The sequence below is a fragment of the Chelmon rostratus genome, chromosome 19 (assembly GCF_017976325.1).
Source record: "Chelmon rostratus isolate fCheRos1 chromosome 19, fCheRos1.pri, whole genome shotgun sequence".
NCBI classification, from domain to species: Eukaryota; Metazoa; Chordata; class Actinopteri; order Chaetodontiformes; family Chaetodontidae; genus Chelmon; species Chelmon rostratus.
The window spans coordinates 16,153,546-16,172,445 of record NC_055676.1 but is presented as its reverse complement, the minus strand read 5'-3'; the positions used below and the strand labels follow the sequence as shown (position 1 = coordinate 16,172,445).

The 18,900-nt window shown below is 39.8% G+C and overlaps 4 protein-coding genes across 8 annotated transcripts; 2 read left to right on the top strand and 2 right to left on the bottom strand.

Annotated features, from left to right (window-relative positions):
- Nucleotides 1-670: 670 nt before the first annotated feature.
- dnajc21 (DnaJ heat shock protein family (Hsp40) member C21) lies at nucleotides 671-7,175 on the bottom strand. Of its 4 annotated transcripts, none has more exons than XM_041960231.1 (12): nucleotides 6,779-7,175; nucleotides 6,191-6,284; nucleotides 5,942-6,065; nucleotides 4,593-4,724; nucleotides 4,069-4,373; nucleotides 3,833-3,975; nucleotides 3,343-3,436; nucleotides 2,680-2,856; nucleotides 2,520-2,568; nucleotides 2,300-2,427; nucleotides 1,518-1,608; nucleotides 671-1,288 (listed from the first exon to the last, which is right to left on the bottom strand). In XM_041960231.1, exons 1-12 carry the CDS (start codon nucleotides 6,873-6,875, stop codon nucleotides 1,127-1,129), a joined length of 1,596 nt encoding a protein of 531 aa, XP_041816165.1. In that variant the 5' UTR covers nucleotides 6,876-7,175; the 3' UTR covers nucleotides 671-1,126. The 4 variants fall into 4 exon arrangements, with proteins under 4 accessions (XP_041816165.1, XP_041816167.1, XP_041816166.1 ...); XM_041960233.1 differs by having other exon boundaries at nucleotides 1,518-1,605; XM_041960232.1 differs by having other exon boundaries at nucleotides 2,300-2,424.
- A 1,485-nt stretch (nucleotides 7,176-8,660) lies between these two features.
- bxdc2 (brix domain containing 2) lies at nucleotides 8,661-13,395 on the top strand. The gene is made up of 10 exons (XM_041960919.1): nucleotides 8,661-8,810; nucleotides 9,198-9,309; nucleotides 9,420-9,463; nucleotides 9,544-9,614; nucleotides 9,694-9,743; nucleotides 9,838-9,911; nucleotides 10,282-10,332; nucleotides 10,773-10,874; nucleotides 11,038-11,166; nucleotides 11,292-13,395. The coding sequence occupies exons 1-10, from the start codon at nucleotides 8,664-8,666 to the stop codon at nucleotides 11,532-11,534; spliced, it is 1,023 nt and encodes a 340-aa protein (XP_041816853.1). The 5' UTR covers nucleotides 8,661-8,663; the 3' UTR covers nucleotides 11,535-13,395.
- On the bottom strand, nucleotides 12,653-15,466 carry rad1 (RAD1 homolog (S. pombe)). 2 transcript variants are annotated; one of them, XM_041960921.1, is made up of 7 exons: nucleotides 15,384-15,466; nucleotides 14,776-14,977; nucleotides 14,490-14,598; nucleotides 14,185-14,342; nucleotides 13,873-13,973; nucleotides 13,548-13,646; nucleotides 12,653-13,306 (listed from the first exon to the last, which is right to left on the bottom strand). In XM_041960921.1, the coding sequence occupies exons 2-7, from the start codon at nucleotides 14,968-14,970 to the stop codon at nucleotides 13,129-13,131; spliced, it is 840 nt and encodes a 279-aa protein (XP_041816855.1). In that variant the 5' UTR covers nucleotides 14,971-14,977; nucleotides 15,384-15,466; the 3' UTR covers nucleotides 12,653-13,128. The 2 variants fall into 2 exon arrangements, with proteins under 2 accessions (XP_041816855.1, XP_041816854.1); XM_041960920.1 differs by lacking the exon at nucleotides 15,384-15,466 and adding an exon at nucleotides 15,200-15,369.
- Nucleotides 15,467-15,475: 9 nt separating this feature from the next.
- LOC121623588 (UPF0729 protein C18orf32 homolog) lies at nucleotides 15,476-18,346 on the top strand. The gene is made up of 3 exons (XM_041960918.1): nucleotides 15,476-15,593; nucleotides 17,104-17,318; nucleotides 17,604-18,346. Exons 2-3 carry the CDS (start codon nucleotides 17,139-17,141, stop codon nucleotides 17,667-17,669), a joined length of 246 nt encoding a protein of 81 aa, XP_041816852.1. The 5' UTR covers nucleotides 15,476-15,593; nucleotides 17,104-17,138; the 3' UTR covers nucleotides 17,670-18,346.
- Nucleotides 18,347-18,900: the final 554 nt, after the last annotated feature.

Sequence of the window (18,900 nt, the reverse complement as noted above, 5' to 3'; positions counted from 1 at the left end):
TTTTTGTATATCTTTTAAAATGTTAAAATATGTCACTTTTAATCATTCTGTCCACTGTTTCATCTCCTTGGTAACAATTCACTATGATCTGTATGTTAAAATGAAAAAGGCACCAACGCTTTAATCAGGAAAAATAATGTCCATGTATCTTTCTGACTTGGAACTCATTTTGCTCTGTTTAGATCTACTGAATCAACATTGCTCTGATTGTTTTGCAGTCAGTCTGCAGTTGAACACTCAGGGTTCAAACAGCTTTTTAAGAGCACAATTCAAGCACCTTCACACGTTGTCACGTTGCTCATTTTGTCAGCTGTTCATATTGACTTGGTGTGTTTTGATCATGATTATTTCAGGCTTGCTAATTGTGACCCCAGGAGACAAATATGATTGGATTGTTTCATTTCAAATGTTAAAACATTTTTGGTTTACATTAAGTGATTGTGTAGATAAACCACTAAATTATGTTTTTATATACTTATGAATTTAAAAATTACTGCAAAGCTTTTACATATCAACTTAAAGATGCCATTTTGTTTTTCCTGCCGCCAATAAAACAGCATTTAAAAAGGTACAGGTGCATGTTTTGTACAGACAGGACCACCATACAGCAGTTTATTGTTAAACAGGGTTACTTAATGCATATCATTCCAGAGTTGTAGAAATACCAACATGCAGTATCACTTTTATTTTCTTGATGCAGTAATACCACTACTGTGCTCTTCATGACAAACTAAAAGACATGAGTCCCACAACAGTGAGGGATCTGATAATAGGGATAGAGGTATATCCTTCACACATCCTGTGTGGTTAATCGCCACTGGTTTATCAACACGGAGAATTTAATAAGTTACTGGGAAAGGTAGAGAAAACGTTTCAATCACTCCAATCTGGAAGACTCGGGTGGTAAAAGGAGTCTCTCACACATACAGAGCTCTCTCATTGAAAATTTTAATAAAAAAAAAAATAAAAAAAACTATCTGCTGTCATTCAGCCAATCCGGTCCCTTAAAGCCACTTTCAACAGGCTTCAACAGTTTATGTTCCTGCAGAGAGACTTTTCAGAGTGTTGCTTCCTGTGTTCCTGCTGAGTCAAACTCTTTCGGGTTCATCAGCCCAGATGAAAGGTGTTATCTGTTCTTCTTCTTGTCCTTTTTGCTCTTGCTCATGGAGCCGTGAGCAGCGTTTGAGGTGACAGCAGAGGCGTGGCCGCTGGCCTTCAGATGGTCAAACAGCTTGTTTCTTGTGGGGAACTCGTTGTTACAAGTTACGCAGCGGAGGTTTACTTCCTTCTGGAGGTGGAAATGGGGATAAGAGATTTAGTGATATAAGTATGGATCATTTTCTCACAGTATAAGTTCTTTCTGATAACTCAAAGGGATAGCAAACTAAAAACTGATGCTGTTAAACTGACGTGTGAAAGCAAGTATACTGTAGGTACAGGAGATTTAGAATAATGGCAATTCTTAAATGAATACAGGTAAATACAAATCAGTTCCACAAATGTCTTACTGCACAAACCTCAGGAATCTGTCCTCCTCCCGTGTTTGACTTGACATTCTTTGGTTTGTCTTTTCCTCCTCCCTTCTTTCCCTTTGGCTTCCCAGAGCTGCTGAAGCAACATTTAGATGACAGATAAATAAAATCAGATTCTAAACTGCAAGAAAACTACCGTTACATCGTAAAACTCTCAAATCACTCATGTTATCCTGCCTAATTAAATTCAGGATTTAACCGTGGTGCATCGCCTATTTCTCACACAGAATGAAGGCCTGCTGGTCCTTCACAACCGTCCCTGAAAGATTTTCTTGTGATGTCAAGTCCTCAGGATTTTGAAATCTTGGATAAAATGAGGATGGAACAGGAACCAAACCGAACCAGAATTACATTTTCATCAGTTTTACTTCATGTACCGTTTGTTGTAAAATAATGCCACTTCATGTCCTCCCCTCTAATTCAAAGTTTGCTAACATGCATTTGAAGTTTAGAGACTTCCCACACAAACATCAGCTACATCAGCTTGCTGCAGGCTACACACATTCAGATTGGAAGTCGGGAATACCGACTCAGCACTATCGACTTCCGATAATTCCATTCCATTATATCCATCAGGCAGCCAGAAACATGGCTGCTTCTTCTGCTGCCACAATAATGAATCAATACAGATTTAAACATTCAGTACTCCTGTGGACCCCATTCTCGGTCCCCTTTGAGTAGAATGAATAGCATAAAAAAGGCAGCGGGGACTTCAGTCTAGTCCAATAAAGCTTAATTAGTGGCTTCACAAAAACCACTGGGCTGACCTCTTGACTTCTGTTTGAGGGACATCATCCTGCTTCTCCGGCTCTGTGGCGTCCGCTGACTTCTCAGGGGCATCTTCCTTGCAGGTGGTCGGCGTTGGTTTCTCCTCCTCCTCCTCTGGAGCACTCTGCTGTGGGGGAGGACAGCATGAATAGGGAAGCTTGCTTTAAGAGCACACTAAACCAGGCAGAGTCACTGAGAGAAAGAGAAGATATTACTCACATGTGCTACTTTCTGCTGTTTCTTTTTCCTCTTCTGCTTTTTGGAGAGCCTGTGTGGGAGTAGGTGAAATTATTTTAATTCCAAAGTGTCACCAGGCTGTAACGACCCTGACAACCAGATGAAGTTTTTTTTTTTTCTATTATCACATCAAGCAACATACTTTTGCCTTGGCTTGTCCTCCTCCTCCTCCTCCTCCTCATCCTCTTCTTCCTCTTCCTCCCCCTCCTGTTCCTGCTTATTTTGGTTCAAACCAAGTGAATCCTCTTCTTCCTCCAGCTGTTGCCGCAGCAACGCCACCATCTCCCGGTGCTTTTTGGATTTTTCGTGGTTTTTCATACTGTACAGAGCAAAGTAAAGAAGCAATTTATTTAAAACAGTTATTTGACTAATACATTTTAAATTACTGCCTTGTGGTTGTACGCCTCCATCAACCAGTCACGTTGCAGTTTACATCCATGTCGGTCCAACTCAAATGATAAATGTAGTTAGGACTTTGAAAGAATTTAATTAAAGGTAGTGTATTTTTTAGTGAAATGGAAAATATCTCTATATTGACTTGCCTGAGTCCAGTGAATAATTTCCAGTGAGCAACACGCTGTCTTCACTTAGACACTACACATGAGGCCATAGAGCCAGTCACATCACATTATCCAAACAAAGTTAACAGTTAAGTGATTTCAGGTCGTCACCTCTGCATCTGCATCACTGCATCTGGACACTGATCTGAGAAAACGCTGCTACGATAAGTCGTAGCTGAGTGAGGTGAATTAGCATGTATGTTCAGAGGACAGCAGGTGGGTGGAGCTGGTGTGAGCTTACTCACGCTTTATCTGATTTGAAGGATTTGTCACAGGCTGGGCAGTACAGATCATCGTAATAGTCAATTGTCAGTTCGTCTCCATCGGGCTGCTCTGCATCTGTGAATGAATATTTTTGCACTGAAAAAAAAACTGCACACATAAGAACATGACAAGTGCTTTGCATTCCACTGACGATCAACTTCTATTTAAAAAACGCTTGTCAATTAAAATCTTTGGCTGGCCTGACAGTGCGTGCTGAGTACTACCAGCTGCCTTTGAAAGTAACTACCTCAAAATTTAAGTATAAACTTAGATATAAACTACAGTAAACACAGAAAAAAACACAAGCAGCCCATAATGATCCAAGCACAATTCCTGTGGTTCCTATTTGGTTTCTCTGCAGGCCCAATGTGTTGTTACATTTTTCAGTTCAGTTATGTTGTAGCTGCAGGAGCTGACGCATGTAGCTGCTGTCCTTAGTGAAGCTTAAACCTCAAACAAAATCTCACTGACCTCCTCCCTCTTCGCTGTTCTCCTCCTCCCCACTCTCTGATGCATCTCCAAACTCCTCTCCGTACTGAGCCTCAATCTGCTGCAGCTCCTTCTCAAGCTCAGACATGGCTGCCCAGCTCTGCTCCTTGTACTCCTCTGCCAGTCTGGGATGGAAGTACAGTGTAGTATTATGATTAGTAGGAGGAAACAGAGGAAAATAAATGTCACATTTACCCAACTATCCGTCCACTACTTACTTGGCCTGGCTGAGCTTCTGCTTCCGCCTCAGCTCCTCCACCTTCTTGATCTTCTCAGCGTTCTGCTCCTCCACCAGCTTCCTGTGGGCCTGCACACGGCGGTCACGCTTACGGACAAAAGCAACTAGCTGTCGCACAAGCTCGTTGCGCTCCTTTCGAGCCTTCTCTCTGGTCTTCTTGTTCTCCTTCTCCATGGCCCTTTTCTCCCAGCGGTTGGAGGCCTGCCTTGTGTCATACTCCTCTTTCCAGGCAAAGTTTTTACGAGTGCAGAAGCTCTGCCAGTAGCCGTAAAACACGTGCACTACCTGTTACATGGAAATAGAGACTGATTCAGTACACCAGCCAACTAAAAATCTTTACTGGTTCACAAGTAATATTCTAGTTTTTTTGTTTTGAGTCAGACACAGTAGCACAGAAAAAAAGAAGACTTGCTTCCTGTTTATTATAATTGTATAAAGAACTTCTACATCATCAAACAGAGGAACAATCTTGTGACATGTGCTTTAAGTGTGGGAATAGCTTACAGTGTCATAGTCACTCTGAGAGTCTCCAAAGGGAGGAAACTCCTCCTCCTCTTCCTCATCATCAACCCTGCTTTGCTCCATCTCCTCCTTAACAATGGACTCAAAGAGATTCATGTAGACTGTGTAAAAGCCCTATGGAGAGAGAGTGGATAATAAACAACTGGGAAAAATAAATGATAAAATCACTGTTCTGAGATGCACATAGAATTCCTGTGCCCGCAATTCTGAGGGATGAAGCTGCTCAGCTTCAACCCCCTGAACGCAAGCAGTCTGTGGCCATTTTTAAGTCTTGGTGTATTTTTACTCAGTGGGCTTGCTTTCACTACAATAGTGAGAGAAGTATGGTGAACTCAAAAATGTCTTCTGTGCGGTATAAGGCAGTTATAATACAATAAATCATCAAAAACAAAAAATGCAGTTGAATTTCTTTGATAATTTTGCAAAAATTGAAAAAAAGAGCAACTTATACAGTATAAAGAATATTTTTCCAAGTGGCCACGAGCGCTACTAATATCAGGGGGGACAAGTCATTCAAGGTGTCCCAGTTGCCATTATTCCTGATGCTTCCATGTGGGTTTGTCTCCCATGATTCATTCAAGGCCAATCAGAATGAAAATCTGACTATAATTTATATTTTCAGAGGTTCTGGCTATGATAAAAGGTGTAATATTGGTACTTAAAAAAAAAAAACATATTGGTAAACCGTCCGCGTGTTCTTGCAGACTGCAAAGGAGACTGGATGTTTTGGGTCATAATTTCAAGCTTGCCCTGATGTAGGGCTGATGTAAATGTTGTCATTGCCTTCTATCAGCCCTCTGATAATCTCACTTCACTTTCCCCTTACTTGTACACTTCTCTAGGACGGACAGTCTGACCTGTTATTTAGTTGTGTGGTGCCACAAGTCCCGGATTGCTTTGACTTTTTAAAATCAGGACACATACAATCAAGTTGTGTGGAATGTGTTTTGAGTTTATGGTTCCATTTCTAGGTCACTTGTGGGTCAGTTTTAATTATCTCTGTGCTTACTGTGGATACGTCTATATGGCTTAATGTTTAGGTAACTATTTCAGTATTTCATATGGGGGTATGCCTACCAAAAATAAAAAACAGTTAAATAATAATAATAAAAACAGTTTTTCTTTTGCGCCCCTCTTTCAGACATAACTGAATTATCTGAACATAACTGAATAAAGACTCTGGGCAATGTTGGAAAAGAGTCTCTTTGGCAGATTGAGATCCTGTTTGTATTGGAGTTTTCTTTGTCTGAATACCTTGCTGAAGGTTTGATGTGACTGTTTGCAACTACTGAACAATATGAACCTCACACACGTGACCTCAAAGCACTAACCTTCTCATCATCTCCATAGCCAGAGTAGCAGGTGACAGTGAAGTACTGCAGCAGGTCAATGCTGTCATCTTCATAGTCTCCACTCAGTCCTCCTTTCAGCAGAGCCTCCCTGTGATTGTCATACCTGCAACACAGAAGGAGACAGAGGCGTCAGGCTAAGACATACTGAACCTTAACTGCTTGTACATAAAACAGTAAAGATAATGTGAGTCTGGAAGAACTTTTAGCACATGTTGAGATAAATCTCACCAAGCTCTCTCCTGTGGGTCACTCAATACATCATAAGCTGCCTGAATCAGCTTGAACTGTTCTGCTGCCTCCTCTGCATTGTCCAAATTTTTATCTGGAAATTTCAGAGGGAAACCACAACTGTTGTTGAAGTCAAAAAACTTGACTGAAAGCTTTATTGACAATTACATAATGTTCAAGTTAACAGCATAGCATCAAGGGAGAAAGACAAGTTAAGCTAATAAATACTATGTATCATAACATCAAAAGTAGGAGCTTTCTTTTAGTTAGTTTCACTTAAAATAAAAGCACCTCCACTACATTTCAGATGCAAATATTATACTTTTACCACATAAACTTTACACTTATCTGACAGGTTTAGTTACTCACTTCACAGTAGAAGTTTCTACTGTAGAACAACATAGTGGAGTCACACCATTCAAAGGCTCCAATTCACTTGACCAACGTTAACAAGTCCTCTACAGTAAAAATAACATATACAGAAGTGAATTCAGAAATTTCACTTTAAAATAAGTATTAGTCCACTGCGATATTGACCCCATCTCCCATCCTTCCTAGTCCATAACTCACATTTGAACCACAACTTACCTGGATGCCACTTCAATGCTAATTTACGATAAGCTTTCTTCAAATCATCGTCTCCTGCGTCTCGTTTCACACCCAAGATTTCGTAGTGACACTTCATTGTTAGCTAACTGAGAAGAGAAACTTGACTCGAGAATAAATACTCAGTAAAGTGTTGTTCACGTTGTCCCAGCAGATGGTATCCTTAGCATGTAGCTAACTGTAGCATGCTAGCGACCAGGCAGTATCTCTATTCCATTTCTTAAAAGACGCAGACTTATCCAGCGATGACAACAATAATGTATTGTTTTTTAGTGACACATTTAAATATACACAATAACCTTTTGACGAACAGCTTCTATATAAGCTAATAAGTTACTTCAACAACCAATTGTTGGGACCATTAGCCATGTCTAGCGCCGGCACATCTCGCGAGAATTGGTCCTCTTTTCTTCATCGTTTCGGTAGTTTTGAAGCTAAAATCGCGTTTTGCTGCCCTCTACACCGCGAAATGAAATCAATATCACTCAGTTTATAGATTTGATTCTATTCGGCTCTCCTATAATTTAAGAATACAGTACATTTCTACCAGCAGCAGTCAACAGCGATCTAATCCAACTGTATGCACCGATCCCTTTATTTTCTGGTGATTTCTATTTAAAAAAGATATTTCAACAGTGACACAGGACATACCATACTCATTTTGCTCACGTGGCAAGGAAGCAGCCCTGTTAAAATCGTGTTTGGGGCGTCTAGAAGTTAACTAAAAACACACAAGATTGCTCGTTCAGTCTTGTGTGGACTGTTAGACTCAGTATAAAGACAGGTATGTTTTTTCAGTTTGTGGATCCTTGTGCACAATGAGGGTCAAGGCCCGGTGCTGGGAGAATTTTTCAGCTGGTGTGAACAGCTAAACATGTCTGGGGCCAAAAAGACGTTACAATCGGTGTGACTTCTTGTCTCACTCACCATAACTGACAATGAACACTGAAATCTCATAGTCACAGTTCCGATTCTGTGTGTTGTCCTCCATTATTCCATGAAATTAATTTCCAGACAGCCATAAACAAGGGCTATAAATTGAATACTCGAGCATTAACTATTTATAATGCACAACGACTACCACATCTCTCTGTTTATTCCAAACTGTTATAATGAACCTGTGATAATAGATTGATTATAAGGAGTCAAAGGTTCCAGTTTCTAGCATTAGTATCGTGTCATGATGCCCTCTAGTGGTGACAGGCAGACTTGCACCTTCCCGACATTACATAAGCCACCTTTTCATGAAACTAAGTCCTTACTAACTTTCAAATATGTTTTTTCAGAGCTAATTCCAGCATTTTAAACAACAAGTTTCAACATTTCGTCACCAGGACGTTATTGCTGCATTGTGGCTTGAGGCTTTGACACTGTTTAGGAAATGTGCTAATGTTATAAATAAACAATTAACTTAGCAAATGCAACATGAAAAGGTTAAAAAAATGAAAAAAAAAAAATTCTGAGGCTTGTGGGGTTGTGATACACCGACTCGTGACCTCAAAAGTTATAAAATTCTTGCTATGGTCCTGAGGACATAATGCCACACCACATGCGTATTACATTATTTTCTACTTTTATAATGAGGACAATATAATCCTTTGAATTACTTGTTCATTCCTAACATGTCAAACATTTATGAAAGACAGTAGTCTTAAACCCAATTCAAGAGTATTTAGGGATGAGAAGAAGAAGGGGGAGGGGGAAAAGGGGTGGTGGTGGTGATGGTGATGGTGGTGGTGCAGAGTTGAGTCTGCAATACCACCTCCGCGCCACTGGGGGTCTCTCCCTCTGATCCGTCCGCACGTGTGCTGATTGAGTTGAACTCTTGTTCTGGCCACGCGAGATTAGTGTCAGCAAACGTACAAACATGTCGGCGTTCAAGAGAAAACGTGGACAGGCTCGTGCTGATAAAAAGGCAAAGAAAGTCAAATTTGTTGCAGATGGAGGTGAAGCACCGGATGAAAGCGAACAGGAGAAGAAAAATGAAGTCACAATTCCTGCACCGGTATCGTTGGTAAGTGCTCAAGCTTGTTATCAGCCACTGAAGTTGGTAGCTAGTTAGCTAAACTAAGTTCACCCATTCACCCGGGGTATATTTTCAATACGTTGTGTAATGTAATTCTTTTACTAAAACGGATCACACCTTGTAGCATTAACAAACACAGAGAATAGTGTAATTCAATGCGGAGCATGGTAAAGTCGTTAAATCACAACATGCCTAGTCTGAGGTCAGCACTCACAAAATAGGGCCAAGCAAAATTTGATTTACTGTGTATTTCCTGCACATCATTAGAAACAAAGAGGCCATCTAGGTGAATGAAAAAATTTCTTAAAATCCACAACAATACGCGTTGTTGAGTTTGTTTTGATGTTATATGCTGTATTCCGTATTCTTGAACAGGGGAAATGGACCAACAAGGAAAGGGTTCTCATTTTCTCCTCAAGAGGCATTAACTTCAGAACAAGACACTTGATGCAGGACCTGAGGACCATGATGCCTCATTCAAAAGCAGGTTAGTACAGTCTGTCAGTCAGATGCAGTGTCATTTCGTACATATGCTGACATTTGTTAGATTGTTTGTTTTGATCAGAGATGATAGTAAGGATTCTCTTTGTCTGATAGATACAAAAATGGACAGAAAGGACAAGTTGTTTGTTATTAATGAGGTGAGTACACTGTTTAACATTTGGACACCATGTATAATCATATGCACTACAGCATAGCTAAGGACTGTCATTGTTTCCAGGTGTGTGAAATGAAAAACTGCAACAAATGCCTCTTTTTTGAGGCCAAGAAGAAGCAGGACCTCTATATGTGGTGAGTATTTGATCGTTGTTACATTCTTTGACTTGGTGAACAATTTTAAAGTAAATTCAATAATGTTCTTGTCTGACAGGATCTCAAACAGCCCTCATGGACCTTCTGCAAAGTTTCTGGTTCAAAACAGTGAGTTGCTTCTGTTATGGTCCTGGAGTGCAGTTGACACCATCTGTCACGTGTGGTGGGTAAAAACTGATTTATATTATTCTCTCCTCCACAGTTCACACACTGGCTGAACTCAAGATGACAGGAAACTGCCTCAAAGGATCCCGGCCATTGCTCTCGTTCGATCCTGTGAGTAGCATTGGCACATGCTGTCAGTAATTCTGTCAATCATATAACTGTATTGGGAGTATATGTCTGTGATGGTAGCTGTGTGCCACAGAACCTGTATTTCCATCCAAACATGACACCAGATCAATTTCATCGATTATCACAACTACAGCTACATAAATATTCTTTGATCACCTAATGAAATAATCAGTAGTTGCATTCAGCACATGTGAAAACCAAACTCACTGATTTCTCATTGCTAGCCTGAGTAGCTGCTGACAAACTGTTTGCTTAGAATATGCATTTGTGTGTATTGGCAGCTAATCAGTCCATGAAGGTAAGACTTTGTCTGAACACAAATGAGATCTGAACTTGTTTGTGTCTCCAACAGAAATTTGACAGTGAGCCCCACTTTGCTTTATTGAAGGAGCTCTTCACCCAGGTGTGTATGCAAGATGCACGTCATAAGACACAGACATTAATCCTGAATACACTTTTGGCACTAGCCTTGCAAAGCAGACTGTCCGGTCAACTGTAGCCAGATGACATTGTGCAAATCAGAGCTGATCGGTTTTACTGAACTGGAATTATGAACAATTTAACACTTGCCACGGTGCTATTAAAAGTGAGATAGGTGTCCCATTAAGTTGTTAAAGTGTTCCTCATGTAAAATGACTTGGACAGTGACAACACTGTGTTTCTACCCAGCCAGGATTTCAGGAAGACTAACAACCACTTTGTGGAAACTAATGGGGATCTATTAAAGAATTCAGCAGTGAATGTATCTATAAGCAAGCGTTTATGTTGTCTGAAAGCTGTGTAGGTTGTATATCTACATTTTTTTAATTAAAGGAAGGAACTCATCACGTTTCCATTTCACAGACATTTTCCACTCCACGCTACCATCCAAAGAGTCAGCCTTTTGTCGACCACGTCTTTACATTCACCATTGCAGACAACAGGATATGGTTTAGAAACTACCAGGTAATGTTTTGCTATTTTTTTTGCAAAATCTTCTAGGCCAACAATTAGAATTTTTAGTAAATATTTTATTGCTTTGAGAAGTTAAATGTGGATTCTGTATTGAGAGATTTTTATTTTCTTTCTGTTTCCATGTTTTGCACTCATTTTTCTGTGCCATGTTCAGATCATGGAGGAGGATGCCTCTCTAGTGGAGATTGGTCCTCGCTTTGTTCTCAATCTCATCAAGATTTTTCAGGGGAGCTTTGGAGGGCCTACGCTGTATGAAAACCCAGACTTCCAATCTCCTAACATGGTAAAATCCAGTTTGTAATGCATGTGATGTTGTATTGGATGACATTTTGTGCCCGATACATGACCATGCTACATTTCGATCATTTCTTGGTTATGTCAGTCACCTTTCTCTTCACACACCCACAGCACCGGAGAGAGATCAGACTGGCGGCAGCTGCCAGAGTGCGGGAGAAGCAGATGGTGAAAGAGATGCAGAAAATGAAGAGGACTGAAGCAAAGGAGGATTTGGCCAGAGACGTTACAGCTGACGTCTTCGTAACACCAGCTGAGGAGAAGCCTGTTCACATCCAAACAGAAGCACCTGAGCCCAAAATGGTGAAGAAAAACAAACACAAAGCTTTCAAAAGACAAAGGATGGCACTAAGGTAACTGGATGGACTGGGTTAAGCTGAGTGAACGGCTTACTGCCGCCATTAGTCAGTTATTGTCTCCAGAAAATGTGGTAATGCAACAGTGCAGTCAGGTCTTAAGTCCAGTATTACGACCTTTTGTTCAGTTACAAAAATACTGTATGTGCAACACGTCAGTCATTGAATTATCACATATTTGACAGTATGAGAGAAAATCTGCACACATTATGTTCATGTCTGATGGCATCATTTGTGGATTTTGCTCCCTCCTTGAGGACTGCCGATTAGAGCTGGCCATAAAGTCTCTGCTTTTACAATACTGGCCCATCCTTTTGATAAAACTAAATATTCCATAAGTGTAAAAAAAACTAGTTTATTGCTTTTGAGTGACAACAGTTGTTTTCTATGTCATGGAAATAAAATGATTCAAATGTACTGTTTGTATTATATGAGCTATACTCCAAACAAATGCTTGTCAATATATGTGAACAACAATGTAAGGCCTGAGACTAGATGTACTGTCCACACACTACACATGACAACATGAATGTATATTTTGCAGGAGATTCCTAGAAAGCAATGTATGGTGTGACACAAAAGCCAACTCTTGCAATTATAACTTACGACCCACTAGAAGTGTGTTTGGTGGGGTATTTATGCCCTCTGCCTGTATTTACATTTTGCTGTGGTCAGGATGTTCCAGGGCTGCAACCTTTGAGCGGTGGGTGTGTAGCCGCCAGCCAATAATAGTGCGCAGGCGAGGTTGGGACTTTTTAAGGTCTTGACCAGGTTTGATCTGCGTCATCTCTGTCTGATGCTCAGTTAAATTCTTTCTGGACACAAAAACAATTCGCTGATGTTGCTGTTGGCTTGCTGACTGCTGGCTAGACTCAACAGATTATCATGACATGTACTTATAGTATACTACTATGCCTGTTGTTGAGCTAGACTGAAGATGGCGAAACTCACTGGCTAATTAGAGCCAGTAATCAAACCATCAGCATTAACCCACAATATGTGATACTGAGGATGTGAGGATGTGGCAACTGCAATCAGGGTCAGGTTTGAATGTTGTGTTTAAAGACAGTAACTGACAAGTCCTGCATACTATACCTTTAAGAAAAATATATCAGTGTATCATGCCTTAAATGGTGTATTTTATTGCCGGTTAGCCAGCTCATTATATGAGGGCGGATACCAGAACATGAGATCAAATACTGAACGCAGACAGATCATGGCTGCAACTGTAGACTCGTGAAGGTACAGATGATGTTTGCATGTCGGGGGACTCGAAATACCTGAGTCTCCCTATTAACAAATGGTGCAAGTCCAACTACACATTTAACAAGACCAGGTAAGTGACAACCTTTCCACAAATCCAGTAACAATGCTCCACTCAAATGTGACTGTTTGGCAAATGATGACCCAGTTGATTTTGTGACAGTGCAACCTTTCCCACTGTGTCCATTATTCCCATTAAGTCCAGCATTTTTTCCTGTGTGCATCCCACTGGCTGCACTGCCTCCTCTGGCAGACTCTGGCTTCTCATTCAAAGGGAATGGCCACCACTAAAGTTCAGGTGCCTATTTAGAGGGGTATTCAGTGGACTGTAATCACTCCTCTTCCACCTCCTCATCAGGACAACAATAATATTCCACAAAGCAGATCTGTCCATCGTCATTTCTAACAAGGTACTGCAGAGAGAGGAAGCCCCTGCTGTCCATTCTCACAGAAACTTTACAGGACAAAGCCAGGGCTTTGGTGGACGGCTTCAGCAGGGACATCTTGTACCTGTCAGTTAACAGAGAGAGAATGTGGAGCTTCAGTAAAACAAGACAGCAGATATAGAGCCATTTCTCAGTGTGTGGTACTGCAGGGGGACATTGTACTGTAAGACCATGAGAAAAACTAATAAATACTACACATGTTTGTTAATTCATCCACGAGTTGGTCATTCTTTTGTTCTGGTTGTCATGTTGTCGTCTGTTCCCCCAGTCCAGGAGAACAGTCCAGTTTATTTCTTTGTGCTGACCTGTTGGTTTGTGTCTTTGTGCATCCGAACAGCTCCATCATGTCAGAGTCTTTGGGATAATCATAATGGGCATTTCCAGCATTCCCAAACGTAGACAATCTGAAGAGCAACAAACCAAAGAACAACATAAGCGTCTGTGTGCAATATTTGTAAACTCATGAATTCTGATGAAAGTTCATGTGTGCTTCCATCATCCTGATGGATTTGACAGTTTCATTATTGACAGGAGGTTAAATGTATTTTAAACAGTCAAATGTCCTATAAACATTGTACTACAGAAGACATAGTGATACTTTAAAAAGCACTTGTAATTTTGATAGCACACCTAAAGTATGGCTGGGTGGGGGACATGGTGATCTGTAGCACCTCACTGGTCATGTCCAGTTCAGAGAAGGCTTCCTTCAAACTTTCTGAAAGCAGGATCACCTTTGAAAAGAGGTATAAGAGCAGTAGACAGTTGAATACTGTTTTAGCAAAATTTGCAGATACTGTTGTACATATTTGTAATGGGTTTGGAAAGTAGGCAAGGCATGCAAAGCAACAGGAAATGTGTATTTTCACTGCTAATGAGTAGCCTCTAAAGAGATTCTTTCTCAAATCTCAATCTCTTTCATGACATAAAATAGTGCAAGTCCACCTTGTTTGTGACGTTGGTGCTGCAGAAGTCAAAGTCAATCGGCTCTTCTGGTTCTTGCGTGTTGATCTTGCATACAGTCACTACCCCACCCTCCTCCAGGAACAGGGTCAGAGGGTAACCATACCCCCTGTAGCACATCCGCAAGGCTGTTGATACTCCTGCAAGGGAGAGGATTAAAATGTTGAGCCATATCTGAGATGGCTAATAATTCAAGTATGGCTGAGAAGCCTAACTGAGGTTAAATAGTGTTATATCTGATTTCATTCATTTTGCTCATTCTTCAATTAGGTTTCCATTATCTTTACCTGGAACTGTGCTTCCTCCAAAGATATTGAGGCAGTCTAGCAGAACAGTGAGGTTAACCTGAAAACCCACCAATTCTTCTTTTATGGTGAACTCTTGGAAGATCTCAGCCTGGAATAAAAAGAGGACAAGTCTGTTCTTTCAAGTATCACTACTATAGGGGATTTGCATTTGCCAGAGACTACAATTGGGGGAAATCAAGACTCTGTAGGATTCAACTGCGTAACTCCCTCCGTGTTTACTCAATACAAAAGGATAGGGATTATTATATGTGTAAAGCAAACACACCTGGATGAAGGCATTGGCTTGCAGACATTTGGAGTCCTCCACAGTGACTTTAAGGCCGTTGGGTGTAGCACTAAAGATGGCATGGTCTTTGAAGGTGATTGCTTTCAGTATGTTGGACAAATTGCGAGCATTATCCAGACTGGCCACTAAAATGTATTGTTCATCATCGGCTTGCGATTGGGTTAACAGAGGCATTGCGGTACTGAAATGAAAACATGCATAAATTTACAAGAAACGGTTTAACGGCAAATGTTCAGGAGAGTTCAGTGCAGAAAACTATAGGGTGGTTAAGTTTAAAGGTGAAAACGTCGTTAACAGATGTTTCTTTGATTATAATTTGAAAAACATTCTGATTTTCTGATGAAGAGTGACCACCTGACCGACAAAGTTTAATGTGAGATAGCTGAATTATACCACAACTTACACGCAGGAAACTTTCACTTTACTGCATGTTTTTCGACCTTTTCAAGCTAGGCTAAGCGTAAACAGCAAACTGTCGCTAAATTTCACTTTTTTTACTGTCGCCATATATTGTACTATCGAGCATCTCCGGTAAATAAGCGTTTTAAAATGCTGTTGGAAACTGTGATTATAGTTCAGTCACTTACAAACTAGTACTTCAGACACTCATACGGTTGTGTTTTGAAGAAAAGGAAAGGCGCCATCATATGAAACAACATCCGCTTCCGTCTTACTCGGCGGAAGTAGCTTCTGCGCATGTGCGAAGAGATTCCAGAGACTTCGCATCAGGGTCCAAAACGTATGAGAAATAGCCTGTGTACATCTCCACTACGTGTCAACAGTGGTGTGGTCTAGAGGTGAGGATTATTACTCAGTGAAAGTCATGTGGTTAGAAAAATGTCGATTAGTCTGTTGGTTACTTACATCTCTTCATAGTTGTTCGGTTCACCACCGAACGAAGGCAGGAACCTAGCGTTAGCTAACACTCCCTCTGATGACGCTGTGTGTGACAGTGCTCGTCGATCAGTAACAAGACAAACTAACAACAACAAAAGTCTCTGTAGAGTCTCAACGACAGGTTTACAATTAAGTTTGACAGGGAGAGCTGAAAACATAGCCTCTCTTCTGATTCTTCTGTGGTCTTTAAAACTTACTAACATTAGCTTCCTAAACGCCAGTACTGACAGGTCGCTGGTGACAAACCTTATTACGTAGTGAACTGGTAGGAGGATGCGCTTACTAAAGTGGTTTAGAAAATAAACTTTAGCAGATACAGTTGGCATTTTTTTCAGTGAAATTCACATTGTTATGCTTTTACTTCTGCTGTACTGTCGCCCCCTGTGAAGCTGTGTTGACACTGCAGCCGTGTTGGCTGATGTCCATCCTTGTAACACAGTTCAACCTATGAATGACCTGTGAAGGCTTTCATCGCAGTTGGACTTTACACAAATCACCTTCAGGATTTATCATCCTGTGGTTAGCGAAATGCTAACTATTATTTTGTGGTTGGCTAATTGCCTCTGTTGATGTTGGCTCTCTATTGTATGTCGAAAGTGAGCAGACATTGCAAAATACTCCAACAGTCAAAAAGTAATGGTCATATGGTATTTCTCTATATATAATTATATAATTCTGTGTTTTTATATCGTTACAAACTCTAACCAGCACATAATTTATTTATTTTATTTTATTTGCAGAAAGATAGGAACATGGAATCAGATAATTTTGACTTGTTTTTGTTTAAGAATTACTCAAACCGATTAATCAACCAATTCTTAAAAACAGTTGCCATTTAATTAATGTTTTGCTAATGTTAGGCATCAAAATCTGGATTTGGTTGACGTTTCACTGTGCACTGTCCACGGTGCTGAAAGATTCGTGGACCTCATTAATGAAACAATCTTTGCAATCACCTTGCATCAGCCTCCCGTAACCCCTGGAGAAGAGTTTTGCGATATTGTTGCAGCCACATAGCAACCATCCAGCAAGACCTGTAGCAAAAAGTTATTCAGGTGTTCATGGTTTTGTCTACACTTTCCTTAAAGTTTTGGAATTCAAAGTTTTTCTTTTAAATAATTGTTCAGATTTTTTATCAAAGTTTAATAACCTCTTTTTATGTTCTCAGTTATTAATTACCAGTCAAAACTGTTATATCAGTTGAGCTCATGGACGGATATGTCAGGTTTTAACCAGACTTTTAAAAATATATCCATATCGACAATTCAGTCAAATATCTTGTCTTGTCCTTCTTAATATATGGCCATGAAAAGTTTTACACTGTACGCTTACACTGTGGAGATGAAGACACATTATCATACTGTTTTGACGCCTTGTCTCTGTCGTTTTCCTCTTCTTTCTTTCCTTCAGGGTCTTCATTCTTGGCACCTGTCTGAGCCGCAGTCATGGTGTGCATTCCCTGTATTGTGATTCCTGTCCTGTTGTGGGTCTACAAGAGGTTCCTGGAGCCGTACCTCTATCCTTTCATCTCACCGATTATTAATATGTTCTGGTCCAAAAAAGCGGTGCAGGAGACTGGCACGAGTGACCAAAAAGTTTGCGAAAAGAGTAATGGGACTTGCAAGGTAAGTTCATGGAAAAGTAATGATTTGATCATGACATTTATAATGAAATAACCAAACCTGATTTCCTTTAATTATTTTTTTTGTATAGTTCTGAGGGATAATTCAACATTATTTAGTGTATTTTCTCATTTTTATCATCATTTAAAGTCATTGAATTTTGCAGGTTAGTTGGGTTTCACTTGACCTACTCATAACTAATACTGGTGTTAGTTTTGGGCCTCTTTCATGATTGTGTGCTGTAGATAACCGCATTTTTAAAGACATTTTCTTTCTCATGTCTTTCAGGCTGAAACCAATGGTGAGGCCACAGCCAATGGATCCGCTATAGCAGCAGATAAGAAGACAGATTGATGCCTCCAAATGTTTGTAATGCATCTGAAACAGTGTAAATATTCCATTAATATAATATAGAGAAACTATCAATTAACTTATCAGTCTTCTTTGAATGGAGTGGTTTTTATAACTCTCCATACTGTCTGTAGCTTGTTTTCATTTTTTTTTTTCATTTACAGTAACTATAAGAAATTGGTTATTGTTGATATGTTTTCCACGTTAACCATGAATTGAAACATGCATTCACTGTATTGAGTATGCAGTCTCAATTGGATTGTTTCAGTCAAACTTGCAGTTTGAAAAGATGCTCATTTATTGCTCCCATAATAAGCTTCAGCTTGCTTACATCATATTGTAAAGTCATTAAGGAATACATTTTTTGGTGATTTCTGACATTTCAAGCAATATGAATGTGACTACAATATCATACCTGTATAAAACTGGGTTGAGATTGATCATTGTTAATGATTTTTAGCAGATTTTAGCAGTTTATGACATGAAGCAGAGTTCTAAAGTGTGTGTGTGTGTGTGTGTGTGTGTGTGTCTTTTAAATGACCTTCATGAACTTCAGTGAAAATAATGCAGTTTTTTCAGTACTCACCTGTTCCTAAAAAGTTCTCACAGTGGCAATGGAAATGTAGACAAGACATATAACTTAAGGTGCATCTGTAATGAATAAAGACAGATTACACATTTTAATGTCAAAGGTGTTTTAATCAATGTAGCAACATGGTTCATTACTTGAAGCCTAAATCAACACTATATTCTCTTATCAGCTGCTATGCAAATCATTTAAAGCAGCAAAGATGAAACGAACATGTACAAAATATTGCAGCTGCTGTATAAAAAACAATTCTTACATAGTTTCATATTTTCTCTATAAGATATATGACTGACAATTGTAATTATGCTGTCTGTTAGTCTGAGAACTGAACCTGTAGTTTAGATTGTAAAAGTATTATAAAAAGTATGAAATTGAGTTAAACAGTAAGAATTTAGTCAATTGAGCACACTGAAACTTATGAAACATATGACAACAGTCAAACCAGTTGTGAAATACTGTATTCTTATTTGAAGTCAACTGACTTGTTGAAATGGCTTTGTTACTGAGTACTGAGAGCCGCCAGAGACATGAGAGTCCTGGATGATCTGAGGGCTCTCGAGAAGGCCCTGATCAATCAAACACAGAGGCTGTGTGCTGCAGAAAGAGCAAATCAATAAATCATCAAATTAATAAATTAAATTTTAA